The 19,683-nt window shown below is 42.0% G+C and overlaps 1 protein-coding gene across 1 annotated transcript in view; it reads left to right on the forward strand.

The window, feature by feature from the left end:
- Window positions 1-19,280, forward strand: part of ccser2a (coiled-coil serine-rich protein 2a) — a 58,552-nt gene extending 39,272 nt beyond the window's left edge. Inside the window, exons 10-12 of the mRNA XM_078288564.1 lie at window positions 2,934-3,080; window positions 13,072-13,156; window positions 19,077-19,280. Coding sequence (XP_078144690.1) covers window positions 2,934-3,080; window positions 13,072-13,156; window positions 19,077-19,168 — 324 coding nt within the window. The 3' untranslated portion in view covers window positions 19,169-19,280. The remainder of the gene's footprint in view (window positions 1-2,933; window positions 3,081-13,071; window positions 13,157-19,076) is intronic.
- Window positions 19,281-19,683: the final 403 nt, after the last annotated feature.

A 19,683-nucleotide genomic window follows, 5' to 3' on the forward strand; every position in this document is an offset into this window, starting at 1 on the left:
AATGTCTTGGATATGGCTGCATTGATTAAAATAGCTTGAATGGGGCCAAAGCTGGGAGGGAATCGCAGCTAAATCGATGCAGGCTTGTCTCTATCGGAAAAGCCTGATATGACAGGCCTACATATGTCCATATACTTGTCTCTTCCAGTGTCTTCAAGGTTCATGTCACATGTTCCCCCATCTTTCGCTCAAAGAAATCAAACTTCTCCCTGTTCTGCCCAATGTGCCCGTTTTTTTTGGTCAAGAATGTAGACCGATGGAGAGCAAACGACACATTAACACCTATAAATTGCAAGTGTAGACCCCCTTTGGGTTTTATAAAGTTGGAAAACTTGATAGAAGTGGCAATATGTAAAACTTGCCAAGCAGCAGTGAAATATACAGGTAGCAGTACTAATCTCGTGACCCACTGAGATGCCATGGACTCGCTGTGGGAGAGAGAGTCTCTGTTTGCCCTCTTCACCTGCAGCCAGCGGGAGCACTAGTGATGAAAAAGGTATCAAAATGTTCTTCCAGGCTCCACTCGCCAACAGCTCTGCATGGTCAAAATTGATTACTGAAGCCATTGCATATATAAATATAGCAGCAAGGCACTATTGATAAACAATGGCTTGTTTGAAAGGATTATTTTGAGTTGACTGATTTTCATTTTAATGTCCATATTCCTCTCTTATAGCTGGAATGATTTATGCCCACAGATTCCTTCTTGCAACCAGTGGTGAAACTATGGTAGAAGTAAAATGCAATTTGCACAATTGAATTACATCATATCGTATTGCTTCATATCGCACCGCTCCGTACTGCATCAAGACTGAATCGAAAAATATTGAATTGTTGGCTTCTTAAAATGTACTTTCGTTGCATTGAATCATTAATTCTGTATCGAGATGCGTATCAAATTGGTCTTAGAAGGAGAGATGCACACCCCTACTTCATGAAACGTATAGCTTCTTTGCTGGTAGTTCACCTCTTAGAAACTGCTTCCCTATACAGATCTGAGCCTGTTAAGCATGTCTGCGCCTACCTACCGGCTTCTGTTATCTTGTTGTTTACACAAATCCCGCATTTATCAGATCTTAGCGAGACAGAGAGTGAAAAGAGAGAAAAAAGAGAGAAAAGAGTGAACAAAGACTTTCCATAAAGGAATGTAATCTCCATGTGCTTTGTAGAATACTTAAGATAGAGAAGTGTCACAAGGGAACATGGGGATTTCTGAAAACACATAATGTACTGTGTGGAAGGCTGGTGATGCATGTGCAGTGCCACTGTTTGACTGTCTAGCGCACAGTGAATATACAGTACCCTTTGTTGTAGGTGGGAGTTGTTTCTGCTTGGTATGTTGTTGGATTCCTATATGCTCAGTAGTGTGTGTGCGTGTGTGTGTGTGTGTGTACTTGTACGCTTATGCCTGACTACCAATAACCTCCATTCTGTTCGCTTTTAGCTGGATCCATCTCTACTCTAACATTCATTAGTGTCTCAGCCAGGGCTCCCTTGTTAGCCAAACAAACGTATGCCTGGCTGACATTATTCAAATCCCCACCGTGTCCAGAAATACCAAAATGTCAAAGCGAGGCCTGTTCACCAGCCTCCCTGCCGCATACTATCCTTCCAATTAGAATTAGCACCCACCCACAGCAGGTTCTTGATTCCAGCACAATGCTGTCACCCCCTCATCCTCAACAAAGTGTCAGGAAATATTTTCCGATCTGTGCCTGAACTTAACGGGTTGAGAAAGAATGAGTATGTGGGCAAAAAAGAAGGGAAGACAAGAGGGAAGCTGAGATATTTAGTGTTGACGCTGTGCTGAAGTACTAGGTTGCACCGAAAGTTGGGTTGCATAAATGGTAAAAATGGCATTGTGAATTGTTTTGTTGCCCAAACCTTCCAAAGTCTCTGCAGCATAAGGTTGATGGAATAAAGTAGTAGCCTAAAAACATAGAAGCTTAAAATTTAGGTTAATCCTATAAAATTAATCTGTGATTGTGAGAAAAAGTGTGAAAAACACTGGTTATGTTTGGTAAAGAGTCAGGTAAATGGAGGGAAGTGATGAAGTGTTACAGAGAAACTGCTGAGAGACAGAAGGAGGGAACCGTTGACCGAATTGAAGATAATGGAGTAACGAGAGAACAATAGAGAGGGAGAGTGTGGCAGGGAGAAAAATGAGTGCCTGTATATGTATGTGTGAAGGACAGTGAGAGGGGAGAATGGGAGAGAAAATGAAATAATGGGAGAGAGGAAAGTGGAGCTATCAAAGGTAGAAAGCTGATTTGTCAGCCCTAGTTGACAGAATGCAGTTTTGGACGCTGCTTCCCCAGCTGTTGAGGCAGACTGCACATGATTATGCATTCTTGTTGTTAGAGTTGCATTGAAGTTTCCACCATGGCTGGCAAAGACAAAGCATTTTCTGTTGAATTCTGCCAAGATGTCTACAGCCAAGTGCATGTTTCTATATTATCTCTTTGCTTGGTTGGTGTAGTACTACACTTTTTGCAAAATGATTTGATACACATTGTCAATGCTAGCCTCACTTGTTCTTAACTCTTTCAAATAAAATATTGGGTAAAGTTAACCAAAAAAAAAGCCAATAAATCATATACAATACCCAGTCATATCAGTTAGGCAGAGTGGTTAGTCAATAAAGGTTTTAATGGATGAAAAAGAAAGTAATATAGGATGAACATGTGCTTAGAACAAATGTCAAGGTTTTATTTGCTGCAGTTTTTTTTCTTTGTTTACCACCTTAAGGATAATTCTAGTTATTTTCATTCTGGGCCTTATTTTTCTGGTTTTTGCCTGCATGCCGATCGATTCCAGTCAAAATTTCATCAGTTCAGAGCTACATACTGTACCTCTCAGTTTGCCTACAATCCAACAGGGCCAACAGAAACTCAGTCTATCTGTCTCTCTATCTATCTACCCCCACCCCGCAGCCTATCCAAGGACGGCAGGGCAGATGCCAGTGCCACCACCAGAGGGCTCCCTCTTCACTACGACAGAGTGACCGACAGCTGGACAGACGGATGCATCAGCAGTATGACAAGGCCACCCAGACACACTGGAGAGCACCCAGCCATGCCGTGAGTCCACACACTCACCCACAGGCACTAAAGTTTGTTCTGTGCAAAACAACATATGTGATATCCGATACAGGTTGATGCTAGTAAAACAATAAGTAAATACTTATACTACGTATAGTAGTTATACGTACTAAGTATAAGTGCATATGCAATATATGCTTCACTTTTTCTGCTTTTGTTAGGGTGAGCTTTACATTCTTTCCATTGGTATACAGTGGACTTGCTCACTGTCACCAAGTGAGTGTGTACAGTACGTTGCTGAGTCACTCTCCTTAATTCACTCTGCCAGCCTCCCATTTGTTTGCTCCCTCTCTCTGACCTGCCATGTCTGAATTGTTAGATGACTAGACCATGTCCTCTTTGTGGAATACAGTTTATTAGGTTGTCAGTGGGCATGTCACTCTGTCTCACACTCTTAAAGACTGTGTTGGTGACTTAAAATTCAGTTTGTGCTGTTGGCAAATCACCTTTAAGGGATAATAAATTCACAAAAAACATCTCTTCCTTCAATTTCACAAAAATACTGTATACTGGTTTTATGCAGCCTCATTTTAACTATCTATCTAGGGTCTGTCTTCATAACTGTGGGTGTATCATTTCTGTTTACAACAGAGCTTGGATTGACAACACAAGTGACCACACATGTAAACTGTAAACAGTGTTGGACATGTTGAACAGATGCTAGCATATGAAATGCTAGCATACGAAGGCTAGCATTACCTGTGAATAAAAAGCGGTGGCTTCTTGCAGATTGTTTCTTTTTTGAGTTGATTGAAGCAAAGGTATCAGGTGTCAACCTAGCAAACTTGGCGAATCCATGGAGTGTTGAGTAAAATTCAGAATGCAGTCCACTGCATAGGGACGCTGAATCTAAACGGAGCAGTCCAATACTTGCCATTGAAATAGCCAAGCTCATCATACATTTTCCTCATGGGCTTTGTGCAGGTTGACACCCTGGTATTATACAACAACTATCTGCCACGTTTGATTAGTGATTTTGGCAGTACACAAAATAATTAGTTCCTCAAGTAACTATCTAGCCTGCAGTCACAACAGACGATTACAGTCCCACAGTGAGAAGTAGGGCTGCACAATTAATCAAATTAAAATCAAAACCTCTATTCAAGTTTATATGTGATTTGAATCATTAAAGGTAGTGATTCAGCAGCATTTTGTATAATAACAGGCGCCGCCATCAGCCGAGCCGGTCAGGTGACAGCAGCAGCTTCAACAGAAGCAGGCAGATAGCTCAGTCGTGAACTGGCGAGGTGCAGGAGAAACTTTCAAAATCAAAATGAGTCGACCAAATTCTGCTGATAATGGTGAGAATGAGACAAATCTGCCCAACCCTGACAACGAAACTAATAAGTTGGTGCTGGAAAAAGGTGCATCAATTGTATGGAACTTTTTCGGATTCAAAGATGATGACATTAATCAAGAACAAATTGTGTGCAAGCGGTGTTATACAGTAGTGGCGGCACCACATGGCAATACGATAAATCAATTTAACCACCTGAAGCGTCACCGCAAAATACAGTACGATAAGTGCATGAAGGTAAAGAAAGCTACAGCACAAAGTCGCTGTCCTCTCACCGCTTCACAAACTTCAATTATGGACACGCTGTTTAATACCTCCCTGTATCCGTCAAGCTCCCATAGGCACAAAGAGATTACAGAGGCCATTACTTATCACTTGGCTGAGGACATGGCTCCCATCAATACCGTGCAGAACGAAGGCTTCAAGACAATTATACACACCCTTGGCAAACGCTATGCAATCCCATCTCACAATCATTTCACAAATGTTGCGTTGCCTGGTCTTTACAGTAAATGTGGAGGAGAAATTGAAACGTATTTAAGAGATTTCGAATATGTTGCGACGGCAACAAATTTTATGGTCAAGCAGAACCATGGAATCGTATAAGCCTCGCAGTTCATTTTATCAGCTCAATGAGAAGTCGCTGCCTGCAAACAGTGTTTTTCCCTCAAGACCATATGAGTTGCACAGGGGCTGAGGGAGGATCTGACCTCATGTAACCTGGAGGAGGAGAGGATGGTCTGCATTACAACAGACAATGAATCTAACATTGTGAAGGCAGCTTCCATTAATAACTGGACACGACTACAGTGCTACAGTACAGGGCACAGACTTCATCTTGCAATAGGTGAGCTAAAACATCAAAATACAAATGTATACAATGTATTTTTTCTATTACATGATGCAAGTATAGTAATGTGCTTATCGTGAATGTTTTTTTTATGATTTATTTTGTGAATGCATTTTAAACATAAATAGCATAATAAGGATGTGAATAGAAAGGACAGTGTTAATGTTTGTGTTTCATGTAGCCTAATTGTTAGCATTATGCTGTCTTCATTTTACAATGACATGTACTTTTTTAGAGAATGCAATGAAAGATCCACAGACTGAACGAGCTGTGGGTCTCTGCAAGAAGGTTCTGAGCTGCTTCAATTATGGTTGGAGATGGACGAGAGAGCTTGCACAGGCACAGAGGGAACTAAGGCTACCTGAGCACAAGTTGAAGTCTCTACAAGATGGGGATCACGACAAGTCACGGTTGAGAGAGTGCTTGAACAGCAGAGTGCCATCACACATGTTCTCACCTCTGACAGGAAGGCCGGGCCTCATCCCTACATGGCAGGACACTGAAGGCCTTGAAGCCATCAGCAAGACACTCAGCCCTTTGACAGAGTTCACTGATGCCCTTGCAGGAGAGCAGGATGTCACCGTCTCCTTCCTCAAGCCAGTCATCCATCTTTTCAACACAGCAGTGGTAGCGAAGTAGTGAAAGATGAAGAGCTCACAAGATCAATAAAGACAAACATCCTGAAGTACCTCAATGAACACTACAGTGACCCACTGACGCAGGAGCTCGTCGATGTCGCCTCAACTCTTGAGCCACGATTCAAGATGAAATATGTCAGTGAGGGCAACATCACAACCATCAAGGCCAGACGGACAGCTGAGATGCCCAGGACAACTTCAGTGACAGTTTTTTGTAATCTTTTGTATACTTTTTTATTTATTAAAGAAATATGCAAAACTGGAATGTTAAAGAATTGTTATCTCAATTTTAAGCCAGCATTGTGCAGCCTTAGTGAGAAGAAGGGTGGTGTGTTTGCTGGAACTAGGAAAGGTGGGACAAAAAAATGCAACCAATGATATTTAAGGTAATTCTTGACGTAAAATGCATCAAGAATTTCACCCAATTCCATGCCGTTTTTGAAAGCAGGAGGAGCCAGTCGTGGCTTTGGTCATACAGTGTTTATTTAAAATTTCACAAACCCTGATTTTCAATATTTATTCATGGCAATTTACAGCCCAAATGCCTCATAACCACGCAGAGAGCTGGAAAATTGCGTTTTTCAATGGAATGGACCTTTAATGCCAAGCTCTTGCATTGAACAGGAAATGGTGAAGCCGGTGTTAATGTTTGAGAGAGAGAGGATGTGAAAGAGAAAGACAGATAGACAGATAGTGAGAGAAAGATGGAAGATGTATAGATGTGTTCAATATCATGCTACAGTAGCATGCTGTCTGGCAGCTGGAGATGGAATCAATAGCAGGAGTGCCACAGGCAGGGTGCCTAGTACACACTCTCCTAATTGACCAACTCTTGGCTAAAGAGTGATAGGATGCGTGCACGCACACATGCACGCATCCACGCATCCTATACACACACACGCACACACACACACACACTAAGAGAAGGAGAGATAAGCAGCATGAAAAAGATTACTTATACAAAAGAATAGAAAAAAAAGCAATAATACCCGAGAGGTTTACTGTGTTATGGGTACGATGGTGATATGATCGGTATGAGGCACAGCTGAGCTGGTTATCAGTGCAAGTACATTGTCTGAATATTTTGTTTTAATGCGGTATACATAAATAGGAATAAAAAAACAGAAGAAAAATAGCAAGATTGCTAACTAGGTCCCTGGTTACCACGAGCAGCAATAGCAACCAATAAAACATGGCTAGCTGTGCTTTATGGGAATCATCACCATGGTTGGAACATATCTTTGACTAATTGGATTGATTGGATGAAACTACCTGTTGTATAATAACAAAGCACACAGACCACAGAGAGAAACTGCACACTGGTTTCTTCCCATATTTTTTCTCTCCATTCTGTACACCTCTCTTTGGATATTTCTTTAATTATCCTCCTCCGTCTTTTCTCCTCCCGTTAATCCTGCATTACTCTTCCATCACCAAGGCAGAGACTATTTCCTTCAGTGTTTTTTGCAGCCTTGTGATGAGACGTAATCTATTGACATTACAACATTGTACGATTTCTCTAAAAGGTTAATTAAAACATTTTTCATTGTGTTTTTGTTCCCTTCCAACATTATGTCAAGGTAACAAGAAGGGCAGAGGGTAAACAACTAACAGAGAGAGAAAGAGATGTTTTTTTCTCTTTCTTCCTTTCAGACGGTATCAAAGCCCTTGGTATCACACTGACAAGCTTAGCACCTTCACCAGGCTCTGGTTCACACTGTTCCTTGTACAATGCCTCGCTTTCTGCTCTTGTCTTATCACTTTTTTACACATTATTTTTCTTTTATATACACATTTTCTCTGAGTCCGCCTCTCTTTTTATCTGTTCTCTTTCTAACCCTTTCCACTTTCTTAAACAAACATTTATTTTTTTATTTTTCTTCACACGCACACTCACTATGAGTCTGTCTCTCTTTATTTAACTTTTTTTTTTTCTCCCTGCTCCTCCTCTGCTGTCATCTTTGTTTTCTTTCTCTTTCTCCCTCGAACGCCCTTTTCTGCTGACTTCTCCTTATTTCTTTCCTTCTCTTTTCCAACATTTCAAAGTGCTGCTATATCAGAGAATAGGACTAGCTCTTGTCCTCTGATGGTAGCTTCCAGCACCAAGCTACTCTGCTACATCTACGACAAACGTCAATCACAAATATATTGTAATGCCGATGAGATTTATTGGTGGACGAGCCAAGAATAAATTGCTGTCATTGGCCGCTAGCTATAATCTTTCTATGGCTTTTATGCCCATCTCTAGTTGGACCTCATCAGTGGCCTCGTGAGTAGTGTGTCCGCCCTGGTACTGGGGTTCAGTACCTGGCTGAGACACACCAAATACCTGAGATTCAACTTCAGTGGAATCCCATGCCTCTCTGTGCTTTGAAAGAGGTATTAAGAGGACAAGCTCACAGCCTGAGACATTTTGCCTTGGACAAGGCTTGTTTCTGTTTCCAGGTCATTATTTATTGAACATCTTAGAACAGTAGTTGTCAACTTTCCTCAGTGGATCTTTTCTCAGGACCAAAAACTTATTTTGTGGATTATTTAACAAATTTCACCATTTTTTTGTTTTTGAGACTAGTAACCTACTCACCTACAGTGTTCAGGCTGCTAACTTCTCAAAGTCTTACTGAAGGAATTCTTTGGCAACATAACTTAACTAACTGCTTGGGCCGCCAGCTTCTCCAGGGAGCCATTTTAATCTGCTCACAATCCAATGTTGAGTCCAAAACCACGTTCTGAAAAACTCTGTCTTAAAATATGCTGTGAGAGTGTGTCTCTATCTTTACAAGTGCAAATAAAAATTGGAGACACTTGTCACAGCAGGAGGCAGACTCTGTCTCATATTAACAACTATTTAACTGTCACTTGTAGAAAAATAATCTGTTTGAATAGCTCCCCAGAGCAATCACAACAACAGAAATTATGTTTTCTCTGCTTTTCTCTGCTCTGCCTTTCACAAGCAATAAAACATGAGCAACGCCATTCTAGTAATTTGAGATTTAGCACAATAGAAAACCGTGCAGCCTCGTGTGTCTGTATGTGTGTGAGCATTTGTACCACATGTTTGTATGTGTGTATGTGTGTGTGTGTGTGTGATACCACATGCATCTCTTGTGCTCAAGTGCGGGGCCCACTCCAGCGGGGGCATGACTGAACAATGAGTTCGGCAGACTGGGGACTGAGGAGCAGACCTTGTTAATAACCCAGATAAACAAACAAGCAGACGAGCAGCAGCAGTGAAACAATGGCAACACAATAGGCAGTGTTTCATCAGCGGCAGACAGAAGGGATAATTACCGCTACCCTCCTACTCCCTGTCTGCCTCTTAAACACCCTCCTCTTCATCTCTGCGTCTCTCACACCTCCCTCCGTCTCTTTCTATCTCTCCAGCTCTCTCTCTCTCTCTCTCTCTCTCTCTCTCTCTCTCTCTCAATGTGTTGCTCACTCTGTCTTTTTCTTTTTTTCTTGCTTTCTCTGTCATTCTTCCTTTCATGTTACCTCTCTACTTGTTACTTCAGTCATAATTAGATCCAGTCGCTGTCACAGAGGGAGAGACAGAGAGACAGAAGGCGAAAGATAATGTGCGAGGGAGAAAGCAACAAGGGCAGAGAGCGAGTGCTGGAGAGGAGAGAGGGAGACAAGGATCGTGAACGAAGTAACGTGTCTTAAACATTACAGAGAATTAGAGAGAGAGGCTGAGGAAGTAATGTCAGAGAGCGAGCGAGCGAGCGAGCGAGATGGGGAAGGGAGAGGTGGGAGGATTGGACAGGGTTTGTGATCAGCATTAAGTAGCAGGGTGAAAGAATGAGATTTTTCTCTCTTAGATCCTGACATTACTCCTGCACCCACATCCCCTCTGCCCGACACACAAATACGCAGGCACACACAAAAAAGTTCCTGGCATTTCGTCCAGCCAACCACAAGAAGCTCTGTGTGTAGGGGATTCAAACAGATAGAGTCAGTGTCAAGGACACAGTATAGTACTAGCTCCTTAATACTGCTGTTATTGGATGAAAAGGTTGTAGCTTCAGAAAAGGCAACTTTTATAATAACGCATACAGATCGCAGGTTCCTGATTTGAAGTTATCTTTTTTTTTTATACCTGTCCCACATCGCCAAGTATTATCATCTGCTTTTGGGAGTTTGGACAAAGAGCAAGTGGCTTCGCAAATCCTGGCAGTGCATTGCACTATGAGATGAACTTGGACTACCAAATGGCACCGGTCTAGGAGGCTCACACCATTAATGAAAAACAGCTTTTCTATCAGATTAACAACTGCACATTTATTGGCTTTTTGGTAATAAAATTTTACTCAGCACTTAGAGGGCCACATAAGCTTTCAGTACATGGGGAAAAGCCAAAATGTCTAGATTTGAGTTACAAGATTTTCTTCCAATGGCAGTGCTGCAACAGTTCAGTGCTAATGCCTTGGTTATTTCTGATGAGGGGGATGGTTTTCCAAACACAACTGTGCTGTTTTATTGTTTCTGTTCTGTTCCATTCTGTTCCTTTGTTTATTTTTACATTCTCAGACAGCTAAATGTCATTCTCTCTCTTTTGCGTCAGTCTGAAAATTTGAAAAACTCTCATATCTTCCCAATTTCAGTCTCCCTGCCCCTTTGAAGTGCTGTCAGGCCTTCACTGGAGAGCCTTTACAGGGATGGGAGAGTGTAAAAAATAGACGGGGTAAGCTGCTGCGGAGACCTAATAAAACTGCCAGACACTGTCAGAATCGTTTGGGAGTTAGCTCTCCGACGCACCTTCCTGTTCTCATAGCCTGAGCTCTTCCTCTCTGCAAATGAAGCCTCGACGGGAGGCTTCTGCCGAGACCTCCCGCTGAAACAGTTGTTGGTGTTCAAGGAAAGACATGGAGGAGGGCAGATCAGGGAAACTCATCCCCCGCCTCCGCTAGTCGCAACGGGAGGGCTCTGAAATAGCCTGGGCTGGACCTGCTGGGAACTTGCTACCTCCCCTTTGTGTCTCTCTGTCTCTCTCTCTCTCGCTCTCTCTCTCCCCCCCCTCTCTCTCTCTCTCCCTCCTCCCTCTGTCAGATTCTGTGTGTCTCTCTTCTGTGTTAGAGATTTGGTCCTATTTGAGAGGCAGCCCTCTGCACAGCTGAGGGAAGGAGATTACCGTTTGATGAGGTTTTAGTCTGTCTCTCTGCTTAACGTGATGGCCCTGCTGCCCGTCCACTCTGCCTCTCCGCATGGGGGCCAGGGATCCTTAAAGACCCAGCTTCGGCCTGCTTAACCTGAGGATGGGTTTGGTATCAAAAAAGGGCTTTTATTTTTTCAGGTGCACAGTTACAGATGCGCTTGCAGACAGATGCACAACGAGTAGTCACTTTACCTGAATGCAAACAAACATGCTGACCGACCAAAATATTCAGAGGACAGACGACACGATTTGGCAATGTGAGAGACTAGAACATTGTAAAACAGACAGGAGAAGATTAGATAAGAAAGGCAGGCTATTAGCAAGAACAAATATACCAGAAATGTACACTCACAATAAGCCACAATACCACTGACAATAATCCAAACTCACAATGATTTCAGCAATGTTTCCTATTCCTGTCACATCATGTAGATATTACTTTTCTGTTAGATGGAGCATTACTAATAGAGTGGATAAACACTGCTGGATTGGTTCTTGCCACTTTCCTAAATTAATTGCTGTAAGTGCAAAGTTATTGTCTTAGCCAATTTTCAAGATCAATGTACAGAAAGAAACTCACTCTGAAGAATATCTACAGCATATTCATTCTGCTCTAAAATTTGGTAAAACAGCATAATTGGAGCAAAATCTCAGGCTGTCCCACACAAATTGGATGGGAAGAACCCTGTCATAGTTGTTTTCATTCTTCCTTATCATATTATCATTCATCCTTAAAGTCATAATAACTATATAATTAACATACACAGATTTAACAAAAAATGCCAAAAAGCTAAAAAAAAATAAAATAAAAAAATAAATAAAATGGAGTAATATTAGGTGTACATAAAAATTCCAACCAAAAATACCATCACAGGTTTTTTGAACAATCCCCACCCGCCGCCCCTCCCATCACATAAAACCTGCAATGTCACAATTTTCAAAGTGACACGAGTGGCAACATGGTACAGCAGTGTATTTTTGGGTGTTCACCCCTGAAAACCCTGTTTCCTTTTCCAAAGACACCGTGGTTTTTGTGCACTGCCGGCTCCAGTAATGGGGGCGATGGAGGTGTTGGAGGTGGAGGGGGTGAGGGAAGCAAGGCTCCATTCGAAATGTGACTTTTAACCACGTAGAACTCTGAAGGACATAATGAAAGACACAGACACATAAATCAGTCGTGTGATCAGTCGTGTAATTGTACTGTGTACTCTGCTGCTTCCTGTAGACTACCATTAAACCAAATCAATATGCGAGTCTGGTACAGATGAGTAAAGGAAAGTAATGACAGACACAGACACTCAGATGGATTGGTTAATGGCACCAACTTTCTTTTATTTTTCTTTCATTCTTTCTTTCTTGCTTTCTTGCTCTTTCCCTTTCTTTCTCTCCTATATCCGCCACAGGCTGGTTTGGGGGCATATTATGTTCTTTATAACTTTGAAGAGAGTCTAACCTTCTGACTTGGTTGTTAAAGCACTCACGCCCCACCGTTGCATGCATGTACTGTATGTCCTTCATGCTTGGGTGCTTTGTATTTCCTACTCACAACAGCTTAATATAGTGATGTGGTTGGGCACTTTTAAGTGTGTGTGTTTGTTTGTGTGTGTGTGTGTGTGTGTATGTGACCGAGAGAGAGAGACCTTTTTTATGTGGACTAAAATGTGTGCATGTGTTGAATGCTTGTCAATGTCACACCATTTTAACTCATTCTGTGCTGAATTATTCAATCCAACTCATTAAAAATGAAAGACTTTGTATTCTAAGAAATTTGCAGTGAACCTTTATGAACTCAGTTGATGGATCTGACATTGACATGGTACTTGAGTTTCTGTGTGTGTGTGTGTACAGTATGTGTGCGCATTTTGTGTTTGCCTGTGTGTGTATGTGCTCTCTGTCAGTTGGGTTGACCATACACGTAAACTGGGTTTATTTTTCGTGATCGTGTGTTCGTCACGTTTTTGTGTGAGCGCTTGTGTGTGTGTGTGTGCTTTGGTACGTCATGCCTTTTGTCCTTTGTCTCTTTCTCTGCGCAGGGTGTGCTGCCCACCCCCTTGCTGTCCCCGTGGCAGGCGCAGCACCAGGGCTCGGCCCGTACCAGCATGCCCCAGCGCAGACAGAGTGAGTCACTAACCCCCTTTTCCAGACTCTTCTTCCTCGCTTCATAAAACAGGGTATCCATGGATCCTTAAAAAGTCTTAAAATAAATTATCTCCAATTAAGGCTTCATAAAGTATTAAAATGTCCTCAATCCAATTATCAGCAGTCTTATTTTTCACCATGCATTAACAGGTTTGGTTGGACTGCATTCCCACTGTTAAATTAATACAGAACAGGGTTAGTAGTACAATATGCAAAACAGTTTTTTTTTGTTTGTTTTGCCAAACACAATTGTACTTCACGTCCCTTAATTAATTTCCTGTTGTCCTTTTTCTTATGCTGCCCATTTATAGTTTCAGAACTTTCATTAGGTATGCTCAATCAGGAACAGGCTGGGTTTTTTTTTTTTAAATTCAATTCCCAGTTGTATTATAAAGGTATTGAGAAGTTTTAAATTTGGCTTTCTGAAACCTGCAGATACCCTGTAACAAAAACTTTATTTCTAACCTTCTCTTCACCGCACCCTCCGCTGCATGTCTTGTTATGTTGCCCCCTCACCCAATACGTGTAGAGTTTCATTCTAAAATAAAATCTCCATCATAACTTGCAAAAAAGGTGATTCCTCCCTCTGTCGAGGTAGGAGTTGTAAGTCATTATCTGTGTTAAAACCGTGACATTTTTCAAAGATGGAATATTTTGTATTTTAAGATAAAACCCTTGATCATTCTGCTCTTACTTCGTCTTACAGTTAGGGTTGCAACTAGAGTCTCAGATTCTCCAGTCATCTCTCTCTCCAATACTGCACATTTGTGTACGCTGCAATGCTGCACGACTCACTTCCTTCCTCTTGATAGGTTATTAGGTGCAACCTTCATAATATATTACAACACGTATCCAAAGTATACGTATACAAAATAAGATACAGATATTATATTTGACTGTCTGAAGCTGTATTATATGGTGGATCAGTTTTGATAGAAAGCACTGCGTATGTGACGGAAATGAATTATAAAGTAATCTTCCAATCAATCGGTATATCTCCTGTTCTGTTCTGTGCTTCTGAACACGTAGTACATCTGTCCATTACATAAAATGTCAGCTCTTTGCTTTGGAGATGCTCTTCAGTTACATTTCTAACTTTTTTTTGTGTGACTTTTTCTTGAACCAATCTGACTTCATTGAAAAAGACAAGACTGGAGAAACAATGCCAGCGCAATCAACACCTCACCCATCTCACTGAATCCCGCAACAATGCTGTTGAATTACACTTTGCTGATGAGGTAGCTAGTAGGGGAGGCAGGTAAAGAGAAAGGGAATTGGTAAATAGACTTCAGACAAAGCACACGCACGAAAGAGAGTGATAAAGAGAGAAAATGAGGGGGAAACAAAGAGAGAAGCAGAGCCCACACTGTATTCTTTTGATCTGTCTCAGTGCGGCTTGGCTTGGTATCAAGCATGATGGCACAAAATGGGGAGGCATTTTTGATATCTGGGGTGGTTTCAACATCAAGTATACTTGTGTTTAGACTATTTCAAAAAAATGTGTATGTAACCCAGCTGTCAGTCAAAGTGCAGTGTCTCCCACCACTGGATAGCAAGGTCTGATTAAGCAAGAGCCAGAGGACCAAAAGTATTTTTGTATAGTGGGAGAGAGAGAGGAGAGAGAGCTAATGATATTCAAACATGCAATTCAAAAATATAGTTGGCACACAGTCATGCATATATATAAGATGGAAAGGAGAAGAGAGAAAATCAAACCTATTTTATTTTCATTGAATAAAGCAATAATGCTCTGACCCCCCCAGTGGGAGCTCTTACTGTAAACAAACCAGCTAGGGCTTTTTGCCAGTAATAAAGGTATTTAGAATAGAAAATAGGCATTGTCAGTATTTGGATTAGAGAAAGAATTGGACTCCTCATACAGGTCTCTATGAATGGAAGACGCAGTGATGGAGGTTTGCATTAAATTGGTTTGTTTGTCAAGCTATTACGGGCCTTTGCTTGCAAGCATGGGTTGTGTGTTAATGCTGGATTCCCGATTTCTTAACCCCAGGAAGTGTCTGTTATGTCTGTCCAACTTCTCTCTCTCTCTCTCTATCTACTGCGTCTCAGTCTCCCTCTGTCTTTCTACCCTCTTCTCTCCTCACCTCTTGACTCTGCCTCTCATCTCTATAAGCGAGTCTCCCATATTCTCTCTCTTCTCCCTTTTGCCTCCCCGTGCATAATGCCTATGGCAAGGAGTGGAGCCCCTAGTGCAGTACTTCACTGACAGAGCGTGGTACAGTAACCCTTTCTTTAACGTGCAGTCGACATGCCGCCCTCTCAGCCCCCTTCCTGCACGCTAGGCTGCGGTTTGGCGTGATGTGGCACGACAGAAGCATGCCCATCTATATCTGCATCTGCATGCTTTGCACTGGGTTTGCCGTTGTTTTGGAGTTCTGACCTTGTGTGTCTGTACTTGCAGCTTTGGTCTGCTCCTCCTACGGAAGACAGTTTGGGGTCACAGTGCTACTTTTTTAGTCATCTCATTAAATTGTTTCTATTTTTCATCTTTCATGCACATTTTCTTCTTTGTGGGATTTTGACATTAGTTCTAGCTTGTTTTTGTGCTGTAGTTATTCTCAGTTTCACAACATCTCCTCTTTTTATCTGCTCCATCCTATCAAACGAGGTGTTTATGAACCATCATGCATGCTTTGGTAAATTCTTCTGTGTGGATTTTTTTTCTATGTTTTCATTCAGTGACCAGGTGCTGTATTACTCAAGGTGTTTTCACTTCATAAATGACTTGGCCGAATTGTATCTGAAGGAATACAGTTCATGAATAACCCTTTGTTATTGTAACTGAAAGCATATTACTGCCGCCCTGAGCTATGGCATTCATTGTAACTCTGCTATCATAAGCAGTTTAGCACAGCAAGCAAGAGACAAATGTGAGCAATCACACCCGTCCGCTCTCCAATTCTATCCATAGCGGTTACATTTGCACACAATCCAAATCACCATTTTCACAACCACCAATATAAGATTATGCTATAAAGTCTAATCTAGCTCTGAAATAGATGTGCCACCGCATGTAATCCAGAGTGCTATGATCGCAGTCTTCCAGGAGGCTAAATGGGGATAATTTGCTCCCTTATTAACATTCTTTCATTTTGGTATTTCTTCCAATTATATGATGAAATTGCCCACTTTTCATGGTGAGAGTCGGATATGAGATTGGTTATGGTGGGCTCTGACATTTTCCAGATGCCTCTGAATTGGCTCTCAAATTGACACATTTCTTGGTTAGACAGGCAGTTTTTAAAGTGATAGCTATTGTCAGTGAATTGAGAGATTGACTTTTTGGCAGTGCAGTAAAGAGCCCTAAATGCCAATAATCAGCACCTATAGCAGACAGCCTGATGACTGAGGCCCTGCCCTGTGTAGCTCAGTTGATACAGCATGATGCTATCACTGGCAGGGACTTTATTCCCACATGTAATAAAAATACATGTACTCAATGCAAACCACTCAGTGTAAGAGGTCACTATTGTGGCCATGGATATTTCAGTTGTTGTTGTTGTTTTTAAACATGAACTGTATTGTCCTAAAGCCAAAAACTGGCACTGCAAAACTCTAATCTGTTATGTGCCAATTTACATTACTCCTTTAACAAAGAAAGTGATTTTGCAGATTCTTAAAATGTTTGCAATGATTACAGTAACCCTTACCCCCGTAAAATCATCTGAAGTAATGTCACTGTCACCTTCGTCATCTCTTCTAATTAATTCACTATGGAGCTCTGCTTTCATGAAATATGTAATTTATGAATTGGAACAAGCTATTTTCAAACAATTTAGCGATGGGAGTCAGTAGTGAGTACTCACCCACACAAACTGAACTGAGTATGGGAATGAAATGCAAAGCTGAAATTCAGTGGTACTCCCTTTTTAAAGGACTTAATTTGTAATCTTCCCGCTGCTCATAGTTTGAGTGGCAGACTGCTCATTTGCAGATATTGCAAAACAAACCCAAAATATAACATACTTAATTCAGGAGTTTTTGAATTACAAATTTTATAATGTGAAAATGTGTGTACTGGCCCCCTTGGCCAAAAGCTTGAAACACTTTGAACATGCCCAGTAATAAATTGACACCCAGAGGTCGACGAGGGTTGTGATGAGAGGCCAGTGGACGCAGTGTGGCAGGGGACCAGGAGATGGAGCTGTGGCCTTGGACATCCACTCCCACTCACACATACGAGGGACTGATGACAGTGTCAGGCATAGTAGCCAGACCTACATAGCTACATATTCACTTCTTTATGAAATCTTTATACTTTCAACTCACGGCGTATACTTCCACTCACACTTTACTATGACTCCATGCATTTTTATTAGCCTTTTGCTGGATCCAGATTAATTCAAAGCCCTAACCATAAAGCCAGGCTCCACCTACAGAGCTACAAAAAAGATAGATACAAAAAGGCCAGTTGTCTGGTTTCTTACCCAGTGCTCAGAGTACTAGTTTTAATAGTAATGTTATGCAGTAATTATATACTGTCCATTTAAAAATCAGTCTGGAACAAAGTAATTCTAGTTATAGCATAATGATTTTTTAAGATGATAAGGTCAAGAATTGAGCATCTCTGGATTTGCTTATGGTTATCAAATGGGTAGTTAGGGATCAACAGCCTGACTGGATGGACTAATAAGCACAAGTCCCTGTGTCCCTGTATACTGCTCCTTCTCTGGAAACGTGGTCCAGAATGGCTGTTTTGGTGCTGTACTCAACTGCTTAATGTTATATTATGGCACTGTACATTATGAGCCTATCGTAAAAACAAGATTCTCCAAACAGTTCCTTTTTGAGAGTGGAACAGTGGTGCAGAAAGTATATAAAATGTGGTAATTCCTCAATGGCTGCGTCTGTACACTCAGATACATGAATCAGACAAATGTGCATGTACATACATACAGAGACAGATGTCCCCTGGTGGAGGGAACACCATGGCGGTCTTCATTTCAAAGTCCATGCAGTAACAGCTGTAGCTGTTCCCTGGCCAATGGCTTACTATCCTCCCTGCACAGGCAGCAGACATCTTGGGTAGAGCTGAACAATTAATCAAAAAAAATTAAATAAATAAATCAAAATCACAAAATTAGCTACTGCAATTTCCAAATCGCAGAGGCTGCAATTAATTGGTCCAAAATGGACTTCTGAACAAGGTGTTTTAGTGCTCCAGGTAATCTTTGGTCCATGAATCAAGTACAAATAATATTGGTGAAAACCCTTCATCATACCCAAATTCAGTAAATCCTGCACATTTTTACAAAATCACTTTACTTGAAATGATTTTAAAGTTCTAAAAAATGTATGACAAGAAAAACTTGATGGCAGGATCCGCAGTTTAAATCGCAATTGCAAAATTCTGTCAAATAATCGCAATTACATTTTTAATCAATGTCGTTCAGCTCTAATCTTGGGTCTCAGGAATGATTTGAGGCCCCTGTGAAGCGGTGATCACCAAATGACAGGTAGAGTTTAGCACCAGATTGCAGACAGCCAGACAGCCAGGTTATTCCCTTCTGCCTGTCATCAAGTGCTGAATCAGGGCTTCATCTGTGACTCTGCCTGCCCCTTTCTAGGAATAGGTCAATGACTGTCGGTGCTGACAGGCCATGATATTAAGAATAAATCAATAAATCAAAGACAGGCAGAGTCTTCAGCTTGCGTTTTTGACTGAAGTTTTTTTTCCTCTGTAAAATATTCAAAGCCCTGGATTCCACAGGGATCAAAGACACTGAAAAAAGGGAAGTTTTTGAAAACCAACCATTTCTGGAACATGATAAAGAACAACTCAAAGTCCTGTCTTATTATGCATTCATAATCAGCCCCTTTTGAAGAAACACTTTTTTGAAAATATGACTGATATATATTTCTATTTTTTTCCCTGCAGCCTCAAATACTACAGCCTTCCAGCCCCTGCCTCAACGAGCACCTCCGGCAGGAAAGACTAGTAAAAACTCCCCCCACCGGGGGCCGCAGTGACCCCACAAGGAGGAGCAGTAGAGAGGGAGGAGCCCATAGAGACGCTGACCCCCCTCCCAAAGCTCTCATAGCAGATGTGTCTGGCCCAGCAGGCCCCGTGGCTCCAGATACAGACGAGCTGAATCGTCTGCTCAGCGCCCACCTCCACCGCCTGGGCTCTGGGGCTCCGCAGGGGGCCGCTGCCAGGGAGAGCCCAGCTTCAGCAGGTCAGTCTGTGGCAGAGCTGGAGTGGAGAGCCCCCGCTGCTATACTGCAGGACTCCGCCGCTCCTCGATCTGTTGGTTCAACTTGCCCTCGCATGCTGCAGCCTCCCCGCTTCCACAAACGTGTGTCTGTCCCAGCACTTACACCGGGGGGCTCCTGTGGCTCTGCCCCTCTCAAGCCGGGGCGTTCCTCAGAGCTTCTGGGTAAGCTCCGGACCAAGCAGCTGCCCCCTCCATCCAGAGGCCTTCCCTGCTTTAACGCTGGACCCCAGGCTCAGGTTCCAAGTCTAGGCCGCGCTGCTTCACTGCTTC

Source organism: Centroberyx gerrardi, chromosome 15, assembly GCF_048128805.1.
Source record: "Centroberyx gerrardi isolate f3 chromosome 15, fCenGer3.hap1.cur.20231027, whole genome shotgun sequence".
Lineage (NCBI taxonomy): Eukaryota > Metazoa > Chordata > Actinopteri > Beryciformes > Berycidae > Centroberyx > Centroberyx gerrardi.